The sequence below is a fragment of the Macadamia integrifolia genome, chromosome 4 (assembly GCF_013358625.1).
Source record: "Macadamia integrifolia cultivar HAES 741 chromosome 4, SCU_Mint_v3, whole genome shotgun sequence".
Taxonomy (NCBI): domain Eukaryota; kingdom Viridiplantae; phylum Streptophyta; class Magnoliopsida; order Proteales; family Proteaceae; genus Macadamia; species Macadamia integrifolia.
In genome coordinates this window covers 32,447,237-32,458,631 of record NC_056560.1, presented here as the reverse complement: position 1 = coordinate 32,458,631, position 11,395 = coordinate 32,447,237, and the positions used below count along the sequence as shown (strand labels likewise).

Below are 11,395 nucleotides of genomic sequence, written 5' to 3'. Positions count from 1 at the left end.
TGTCTACCTTGTTCTCTTACATATTTGAGGATTCTCTCCCCCCCCCCCCCCCCAACCAAAAAAATAAATAAATAACGTTTTTGAGATAAGGGTTCCATGATTTCCTGTTAAATCTTTACACACATCATCCTCAGAAATTTTGAATTTAGAAAGTATTCAAGGTTAGAAGGGACAAACCAAGCTAAATAAAAATGTTGGTTAATTTCACCTTTATTTATTCAGGAAAACAAAGAAATTTGGAAGGATTGAAGAAAAAGAAGGGAAGGGACAGACAGCATTAGTGCCTTAAACATCTGTTAACTCTACATTTATCCATTTAAACAAAGAAATATGTAAAAACTGCCTAGACCTCCTTGCTTTAGTAGGTCATTTTACCACAAATCTGCTGCCATTGCCGGCTTTATTGGCTTAAACCACTACTTTAAGCATAACTACTCTGATTGTAAAGTACAATAAATTTCTCACATTTAGATTGTTGGTTTCTCTGCTGATACCACCAAAAGCTGGCCTGAGTATAGTAGGCGCTTTTTAGGTTTAGGGACTGTAGTTGTTCCACCGGGCCAGACAAACTACCTTTAACTAGGAGCCTCTCTTACAAAGAGTTTAGGATGAACATGGTGTTGATAGACAAACCCGAAGGGGACGATGAGGAAAATGAAGTGTAAAAGCTCTCCGAAGAAGAGACAGAATAAGAGTTGAACCATTGAAAATATTTTAATTTATAAATTATGGAATTCTCTCCCAAATCTGTGGAACTCACAACTCTATTAGAAAGTAGAATTATCAAATTTTACATGAATTTTGAAAGTGGATGAGATCAGGCCAACAATGCAAGAAGTAATAGACTTACATCACGATATCTCTTTCTCCCTCATTCTTATCCCTTTTCCACCCATGACAAGATCTTAGCATTGCCAAAGTCCTATTCAGGGGGCTCGTCACCACCCCAAAAGAAAGTTTTGAATTTTGTAGGCTTCATCAGATGATGGCTAGGAAAGTATTTAGCTTTTAACACCCTAGCCCATAACTCATCAAAGTGTGTCAATAATTGCCAAGCAAGAAAAGCTTTGTTATGGGACAAACTATCCCTAATCCAAACCATCCAATCATTTAGGAGAAAAACACAACCTATCCCAAGAAATACGAGACTATTGTCTAGAGCTATCACGCCACCCTTTCCAAAAACCAGGCACTAATTACAGGCAGACATAGATAACTGAAATGAGACAGCTAATACGTATGGACAGAGTTAAGAAGAGACTGAATTAGGCAGACTATATATCAAAAAAAAAAAAAAAAAAAAAAAAAAGCAGACCTACTAGCTTGGGATCATGGTTTGAAGGAATTGGATCGGATTGGAATTGATTTTGATTGATCTCGATTCTTAGTTGATATTGTATCTATGAATCAATAAGGATAAAGAGTAAATAGTCTAAAAATAGTTTTCCAATTGAAAGCAAAGGTATTTCTGTCTGATCTGAATCAATACTGAGTTGATATCAGCTTTAACCGATCCTATTCCCCGATACCAAGTTTTCGAACTATACTTGAGATAGAAGGGTAGCTTTTTACAACCCTATCTTGCATTGAACCCTCCTCTATGAGCAGAATCCCATACAGCCTTCTTAACCCTCTTGGAAACAGCAGGGGAGCCCAAACAAACAACTCTCATCCATCGGGCCCACCCTCAAAATATTGAAACTTTTCATAAATAAAATGAGTTCCCATGCAACAGTTTGGAGCCTGGCAGTTGGGCCCTTGGCTTGCCAAATGTGGTGGTATCAACCCTCTATGACCAATATGGGATGATAACCAATAGGGTTGGTAGTCTAGTGGTGAAAATGCTGTCAATTCATCACCATTGGAATTGACTGGTTGTGGGTTCAAGTCTTGACATTCCCACTATCGCCCGTTAATCCAGCAGAAGTGACAAAATTGTTCAATCCAAGCTGATTTGTATCAGTATCATATGGTGATCTAAAAAAAGGGAATGAAATGGTTAGTACAATTGCAATTGGATCGGAATAGTGTCGACCTTGATGATATTCAAACCCGATCTTTCCAATCCTGTTTCACATGTATGATTCAAGGGTAAATTCATCATAAAAAACTGATTTTTTTATTTATTTATTTATAAAAACATGATTAGATCTATTGATACGGTCCGATCTAGTCCATTTTGTAATAATATCGACCTCCTGCCAAAAAAAAAAAAGTAAAAATATCGACCTTGACCGTTCCGTAACCTCCCGAGTTTTACAACCTTGAACCGAGAAACTCCACGCATTCACCAACCAGTTCCGATACCGATACCGAGTTTTTTAACCTTGCCAGGAACACTATATCTGAAAGACACTTCGGAACCGAAGGAATACCACTCGATAGCGCAACCACGGAACCTAGCTTCTTCTATCCGAAAAATAGGATCAATTGTTGGTCGAGCTGATCGTAGAGCAAAGAAGAAACTCCAGAGCTAACGCGAATCCGTTGCACGCGCAACTCCTTCTTGCTTGGACGAGCTGATTTACCGGTAACGCCTCTGTTGGATTTTGGTTTTCTTGATGGAGCTCATCATCCCACTCATGGAGTTTCTTCTTTGCTCTTCCGCCTCAATCAAATTGTTTCCACACTTGAAACCATGGTGGGCATGAAACGAAGGCTGCTCTTACTGCTAATCATGGCCCTCTCGCGCGTGCAGATTTTCCTACCACAACTCCACGTGTCTGCAGGGCAATTCCCGCCAAAATTGACCTCTTTTGACTACCCGTCTCGTTCTCCGATCAACAATCGCAAGCTATACTGTAACTGTCACAAAATGGAAACCGTCGTCGATGCTCCGAAACTTCGAGCTGAATTCATGAAAATCCTGCGGAGTAGACGATGTGATGAAGGTAGGCATCGATTGAAACCCTAATAAATCTTTCCATTTTGCTGATATCTGAAATGTAGGCGTGATTGAGTTCATAAATTTCTTTCAGTTTCGTAGTGATATATAAATTTAAACCTTCAGATACTTTTTCAGACCTATTTCAGATAAGCAGTGTTCACATGCATCATATTTTGATTTAGATAATTTAGGAATCAAACCTAATTTAATTATATGATGCATTTTCTTAATTCCTGAGTGACCTACGTTGGCTAATGTTTTACCGACTCTGGATTTGAGTCGACCAAAGTTAGGTGAGGTTTGTGCAACATCGGCAAATGTTTGCTAGACATCGGACAGAGGCTTTGAAACACTGGGGCTTCTCAGGGTGTGTGTGTGTCAGTTTCTTTAATCGTCGGTAAAATCTTATTTCAACGTCCGATACTCGAGCACACAAAAGGATGATCACAAAATAATAGAATATCCCATTAATTCCATTCGAAATACTATCAATGAAAATAATGCGACATAAAATAACATTCTTAAACAACAAATAATAAAACCGTTGAACCATTAAAATTCTCATTGGGATAACTGTAGAAACGCAACCCTAAAATGATGCAGAAGATAATGGAAAAACAAAACAAACAATGCACACGGATTTTACGAGGTTCGGCAAGATTGCCTACGTCCCCGGTGAGATGAGATCCTGCTTCACTATCAATGGAGAATAGGGTTACAGCGCTCGTCCTCACACCTCTCAGTATTGCTTGCATTACAGAGAAAGAAACCCTCGCTACAAATATATAGCGAGAAAAAACCCTAATCCGGATTAAACTACAATTGCCACCCTAATCCGGATTAAATTACAATTGCCCTCAAATAAAAAAAAATTCGAGTGGGGGGCTGCGCCCCCCTACACCCCCTGCTATGCAGGGGGGCCTCCTGCCCCCCTTGCAACCCCCACGGCCCGCTAACCGGCTAGGGGGACCGCCGTCTTGGCTGTCTAGGTGCTGCACCAGTATTCCCTGGATTAAACTGCAACGAAATACAAGACATCAAACACCAACAATAACTTGGCCATCTGACCTCACACCTGGTCCACTCAGAGAGACTATTAAGTAAAATTTAGGTTAATTAACCCAAACAATCCCAAGAAAATTCAGTCTCCCAAATATGGATTTCATATATTCATTATACATGCATGTAAGCAACGACACGTACAATTCCAATAGAACTGAATAAGATATGCTAATCAATTTCCAAGTGACTGATTAGGTTTAGTTGTTGAAATCAGCCCAATACACATCCCACAAATATTCATCAAAGCATAATAATTAGTATATCCATCAATCGTGAACATGAATCTTCCATATGATGCATAAATAGATTCACATGGGGTGCAAAATTCTTTAACCCCTTACTATTTTTAATAATAGAGATATTTCTCTACACTTGAACCCTCTCAAGAAGACAGACAAGTGGAGCGCCACTCCCTATTCCCAATCAGTATGAAGAATTTTTTTTTTCATCAACTATCCTATCTATGAACCATTTGATGCTCTTGAATCCAAGAGAATGCTTGGAAAAAGAATAAATGAAAAACCAAGAACGACAACCATTGTGATGGTTAGTCAACCAAAAACTTAATCATTCTAACCTTTGGAATAATATACAAATATCCTTTTGGTTTGTTGGGCCATGGTAAAAGCAATGTTCCAAGGAAGCTAAGTACAAAAATGATGGTTTTTCAATCATTGGTTAACAATGGTCATGTTACACATCATATCCCCTGACTGTTTCCTCTCCTTTTTCAAGTACACACTATGTTTGTATAAGAGAAACACTCTCCTTTTGGTGCCGACAAGTTTTTATGGGGTTGTCAAATTGGTAATTAGAAGTGAAATTATTGAAGAAACTCAAGAAACTCTGCAGTCCTAAGAATTGTTCGAAAAAAAAAATCCAGAATATAAATAAGAGAATGATTACTTATCTTGTACTGTAGACAATCACGATTGATCACATCAATTCTAAACACCATATATGGCGTCATAGACCTGAGGTGGCGAGCTCTGCCTAATGTAGGACTGGATTTGACAACCAAACCAGACCCAAACTGCAGGAACTTTTAAACCAAGAACAACCACATAACCTCCACAATAATCCACAGCAGATTGATATACTAGCAAAAATTAGACCACAGAAAAGAAAGAGGAAACAGCAGATCGAACACAGTAGTCAATAATATCTAACCCAGAATTCAGCAGATCAGTAAACTAGATCCCAGCAGTAATAACAAGAGGCAGCAGTCCCAAACAACAGCAGGAAAATAGTAGGGCAGAATTAGACAGATCAGCAGTCAAATCTAGTTCTATTCTGGCGGATTCACTTCAGGACAAAATTCTGGAGATTTTGAATATCTCTGTGACAGCAGATTAGAATCAGACCCACTTTGGGTCGATCCATGAGGGAATATAGGGGAACAATCGACCTCAATTTGGGGGATAAACAGTGGCTGGAACTGACTCCAGCAGAAGAGGCCGAAAGGTAGTATTTCAGAATTTCTGGGTAGAAAAGTTGCAGTATAAATACCTGTGTTGCAGCAGTGTAAGATCTTGAGAAGAGAGAAAATACTTGAAGAAGAAAACACTTGTAGTAGATCCTCCCGGGCTTCCCACCGCAAGGAATCGAATGGATCAAACACCACTCCCTTCCACTGTGATCAAACATACAGCAGTCTCAGCAGAGACATAGCAGCAAGCTTCTTTTTTTTTCATTCATAAATCGTAGCTCTACTAATGAGAGCTCTCCTTTATTTATAATAATGATGAGGGGTTACATAAAATAGAAACTAACTTTAGTCTCCAAAAACTGAAATAGGAAAATAAAAATTAGAAACTCACCTAGTTACTAAAACTGAAAATAGAAATTTTCAAAATGGAAAGTCCTTTAGTTACTAAAACTGGAAATAGAAACTAAATTAGGACTGAAAATTAGAAACTAACTAGGTACTGAAATTAGAACCTAAATAACCTCATCTAAAAAGTAAACTAAAGAAAAAGGAAACAAATTAGTGAATCCCGTATGCAACCTTAGAACCTCTAGTTTAGGCCCATAAAAGTGGCCTATTACACTCAAAACACATAGGTTGAAAGGCCCAACATGTATGGAACCCAACCCTAGACTTATTTATAATAAAACAAGCCTATTTTGGTGATTAATCTGCATCAACTCTCCCCTTCTTGAAAAAATTCGTCCTTGAATTTTGTAGTGATGAGGGGGAAACGACATGTGCGTAGCAGCTTTAACCATTCCCAAACAAAATTCTGGTTGCTTGTAAACTTTTGGAAGGTAGTCTTCAAGGCGTGGAGCTTTCTCTTCAAAGAACCATGATGGCATAACAAATTCTACATGCTCAACCTTTGAATCAATACCAACTGTTAATGTCGTATGCATAGAGTCATCAACGATGGTAACCTTCTCATCAAGTATTGGAACAAACTCTTCTTCTCATCATGAATCTCAAAGACTTGTTGTGGAGTTCTTTCAATCACTACCTCATCTTCCACATCTTTCGTCTTGTCTACTATGCTCTCTTCAATGTAGAATCCTTCAGTGGAGTCTTCTTCCATGGTTTCAGTCTTGTCTACTATGCTCTCTTCAATGTAGAACTCTTCAGTTGAATCTTCTATCTCTTAACCTTCTATCTTTGAAGCTTCAAGAACTATCTTTTCAATGTGAACCTTGACTTCAAGTTCTTTTGGTTTTGATAGAGGTATCTTCACTTCACATAGAGGAGTTGTGGCTCTTGGGGGTGCTGAAGTGTTAGGTTTAGTGGCTGAAAATTTTTTCTTGACCTCCCCAGCTTGTAAACCAAACCTTTTACCTGACTGTGCCATAAAGTTCCTCTGCTTGAAGAGCCTTGTGAAAGCAATTATTCACTGTATACACATTAGCAACACCAATTCCCCTATTAATTTCAGCTTGTAATCCCAGTCGAAACCGAGAAAGTAATTGCCTCTTATTCTTTTTAATGCCTTTGCGAGAATAAAATGCATCAAACTTATTCATATACTCCACCACAGTCATATTTCGCTGACGAAGAGAGTTCAACTGGTCTTGTATACGAGCTCTGAAGTTACGTGGCAAGTACTTATCAGACAGTTCAAGTTTCATCTCCTCCCAAGCAGTAGGCTCTCTACCACGGTCTTTCAACTCTTGCTCATAGGTTCTCCACCAATCACGAGCAGCCTCAACTAGCTTAGCACGAGTTAGTTTTATCTTCCGTTCCTCAGGTAGGTCATAGTAGTCAAAATAGTCATCCAAAGCAGCTACCCAATCATAGAACAATTGAGGGTCATGTCTGCCATCAAACTCCTTCAGATCGAGCTTGACCTTCTGTGAATCTCCGGAGTACCTCTGATATGTGTGATGTTCTGTCTCAAAGTAACCCCTTACATGTTCTTCAAAAGTAGGTTGTGTTACCGGAACCCTCTGTGGTGCTCTCAGATTAGGGTTGGCTCTCCGGTTAGTCAACTGAGCAACTACATTCAATAGGGTTTCCACTTCGGGTGTTGTACGTGAATCACCAGTAGGCTGTTGTGGTGGGGTCTCTTCATTCAACAACCTGGCCTTCAATTTAGCCTTCAATTCAGTTCGTAAGGCTTACTGTTCAGCCTTCATCTTAGTCCTCATGTTCTGTAGCTTCTCCATAAGAGAAGCAAGGGTGGGGGTGTTGTTCTCAGCCATGCTCTGATACCACTTAATGTAGGACTGGATTTGACAACCAAACCAATACCAAACTGCAGGAACTTTTAAACCAAGAACAACCACATAACCTCCACAATAATCCACAGCAGATTGATATACCAGCAAAAGTCAGACCATAGAAAAGAAAGAAGAAACAACAGTTATCGAACACAGTAGTCAATAATATCTAACCCAGAATTCAGCATATCAGTAAACTAGAACCCAGCAGTAATAACAAGAGGCAGCAGTCCCAAACAACAACAGGAAAATAGTAGGCCAGACTTAGATAGATCAACAGTCGAATCTAGGTCTATTCTGGCGGATTCACTACAGGTCAAAATTCTGGAGATTTTGAATATCTCTGTGACAGCAGATTAGAATCAGACCCACTTTGGGTCGGTCGATCCATGAGGGAATATAGGGGAACAATCGACCTCAATTTGGTGGCTAAACAGTGGCTGGAATTGACTCTAGCAGAAAAGGCTGAAAGGTAGTATTTCAGAATTTCTGGGCAGAAAATTTGCAGTATAAATACCTGTGTTACAGCAGTGTAAGATCTTGAGAAGAGAGAAAATACTTGAAGAAGAAGAAAACACTTGTAGTAGATCCTCCTGGGCTTCCCACCGCAAGGAGTCGAATGGATCAAACACCACTCCCTTCCATTGTGATCAAACACACAGCAGTCTCAGTAGAGACATAGCAGCAAGCTTCTTTTTTTTCATTCATAAATTTTGGCTCTACTAATTAGAGCTCTCATTTATTTATACTAATGATGGGGGGTTACATAAAATAGAAACTAACTTTAGTTTCCAAAAACTGAAATAGGAAACTAAAGATTAGAAACTCACCTAGTTACTAAAACTGAAAATAGAAACTTACAAAATAGAAAGTCCTTTAGTTACTAAAACTGGAAATAAAAACTAACTTATGACTGAAAATTAGAAACTAACTATGTAGTGAAATTACAAACTAAATAACCCCGTCTAAAAAGGAAACTAAAGAAAAAGGAAACAAATCAGTGAATCCCGTATGCAACCTTAGAACCCCTAGTTTAGGCCGATAAAAGTGGCCTATTACTCACATGGGTTCAAAGGCCCAACATGTATGGAACCCAACCCAAGGCTTATTTCTAATAAAACAAGCCTATTTTGGTGATTGATCTGCATCACTGCCACTGCAACAGAGAGAGCAGGGAGGTGAGCAGCAGCACAATGGTGGTGTTTATGCTTTGATATCAATGTAGTGCTTCATTAGTTGCCTCTATCGATTCTCTGAGTCTTCTATTCATAGACTCGTGTATAAATCTGTTATTTAGCCGTTGCATATATTGCTGTTATGTAGGCATTATATAGCCGTTGGAGTGACTTATATTCCTTAATGGCTATATTCCACAACTAGGTATTGTCCCTCCCCCTTTTATATCCATTAAATAAGTGGTCTATTGACCCACTCCACTAGAATGTTGATGAGGCCAGATGACCATCTCACTAACAGTAATAATAATGGTTAGGCCTTAAAGCTTCGCATTGAAGGTTGATTACTGGTGTTTTGTTTTGAGTTGAGTTCAGAGAAGTGTGTGAGAGTAATCAATCACAGCTTAAGAGGAGGTGGTTGCCGCTTGCGAGTGGAATAATTTGAAGACATTGTACGCTGCTTTTTGGCATGGATACAGCATGGAGTCCACTGTCTAGAAAGTATGTTTAGAACCAATAGAACAGAGATAGGAGAATCGACTGAGTCATTTGAAGCATGGTGAAGTATGATAAGATGAATTCGTGGTTGTTCTGACTTCCAACCCTAAATGGTGTTGAAAACTTCTCTTGTCAACTATCTTTGGAGAGAGAGAGAGAGAGAGAGAGAGAGAGAGTGGTCTCAATTTCTTTCTTGAAAAGGATAAGGAGGCACATTGTCCGCTGCAAATAGGCTGTATAGGTAGAGCATCTAGTGTTGGATTTTGCAAGTCCCATTGGACTACGACATCATTAAGGAAGAACAACTCGATCAATACTTACCCTGATTCATCCACACTACTTCCCACTTTCTTTTTCGGTTCTGTTGTTGCAGAAGAAACCTACTTTTATGGGATCATTGAAACAGAATTATAACTTAAGCTTTTCATTTCTTTGCATTAAATGTATGTTTTTTCAGTTTTTCTTAAATACTTTTAGTGTAGTCTTTCTGTTTTTATTCCCCACCATCACCACCCAGAATAAAAAATTTCTGGATAGGAACACTTTTATTTGGTTGAACTAGTTACCTCCTGTTTCACCATACTGATTCGGAACCATGATGAGTTTTCTTTTGAGGTTGATCAGTTCCTCTATGATAATTGTTTCATAATCAGTTCCGCTTTCTCTGGAGCTTGTGAAGCCTATTGTGGATCATATGTCTCAAGGAATTTCCAGTGAGGTTTGATTGCTTTAATTCCATATAGATCATATTTTTATCAGTTCCAATGTTTCTTTTTTTGTTTTTTAATTTATTTTTAAAATTCTACAATTTAATTTTATTTCTGAGTGTTTTTCAGGCAATAGAATCTTTCCCAAAAGAGAACATTGTGAACTTCAAGGATCAGCTGAGAGAAGAAAAACTTTACTTGATTACTGAGGTAACTTTTCATTATGATAAAGCATGGAGTTATTTGTGTAGGAATAAATCTTGGTTCCTAAATTGTGTAACTACCTTGTTTTATTGACAATTGTACTAAAGCGTTTTCTATTTAAATGGACTAAAACACCTGTGGAATATGGAAAAGTTGCTTAGTCATCTTCCGGGTATGTGTACTAAACTTGGTACACAAAACTGGAATTTAGACATGAAACTTGATTTTAGCAAAGTAAGACGAATGCACAAATTCACTTTAGTTACTGGAAATCATCTAAATTTGTTATCAAATTTATAACAAAGCTTAGCCTGGATGTGGTGTTGGAAGTGTAGATAAGCGTAAACTGTTTCAACCAATTGGATTTTGGAGTGAAATTTTCTTTTGGACACATGAGATAGATCTTTCAGTATATCTATTTGGAATCTGGATTCCCGCAGATGTGCTAATTTTGAGTATCAGTAATGCTTACTGGAGCTATTTCTGTTCAACTTTATCAATAGGCCTGTGAGCAAGGACGTGTACCTGTGCTGATCTTGAGCATGAAAGACAGCAAGAATCAAGGAAAGCCAGCTGTTGTTTTTTTGCATTCTACAAACAGTTACAAGGAACAGTTACGGCCATTGCTTGAGGTATATGGGTTTCCTACCTTTTGTTTTTCAGTGGCTAACAACTTTGAAACAGCTAGGTTTTCCTATCTTCCTTTTTCTTCTTTTCTTAGGCATATGCTTCACGAGGATACATAGCTGTTGCCATTGATTCTCGCTACCATGGTGAACGTGCCAGCAATACAAGTACATATCAAGATGTATGTAGTTATCCTCCAACAATATGCCCTAGTTGAATCAAGAACATATATATATATATATATATATTACATGACGGCAGTTCTTGTACAAGATGTTTTTACCCACTCCCTTCAAATGCTTGGTGATCAATTGTTATGGAAATCAGATGCTAGCTCGAGGCAGGGTTCCATAAAACAATTGTTTGATCATATAATTCCTCTTTCACAATGATTTTCTCATCATATGAGGTTATGCTTAAGCTTCCATGGGTGAGGTTATACTTAACTTCTATTGGTGCAAATGCTTTCTCCAAGGGGGGCATTGACCACTTCAAGGTTGAGTATGCCATCTCAATTCTTGTTTTTTTTTTTTTTTTTTTTTTTTTTTTTT

The 11,395-nt window shown here is 38.3% G+C and overlaps 1 protein-coding gene across 1 annotated transcript in view; it reads left to right on the top strand.

Moving 5' to 3' along the window:
• The first annotated feature begins 2,351 nt into the window (after positions 1-2,351).
• The window catches only part of LOC122076061 (putative hydrolase YtaP), a 15,581-nt gene continuing 6,537 nt past the window's right edge, over positions 2,352-11,395 (top strand). The window contains exons 1-5 of the mRNA XM_042641345.1: positions 2,352-2,891; positions 9,960-10,024; positions 10,143-10,223; positions 10,721-10,849; positions 10,939-11,032. Coding sequence (XP_042497279.1) covers positions 2,639-2,891; positions 9,960-10,024; positions 10,143-10,223; positions 10,721-10,849; positions 10,939-11,032 — 622 coding nt within the window. The 5' untranslated portion in view covers positions 2,352-2,638. The remainder of the gene's footprint in view (positions 2,892-9,959; positions 10,025-10,142; positions 10,224-10,720; positions 10,850-10,938; positions 11,033-11,395) is intronic.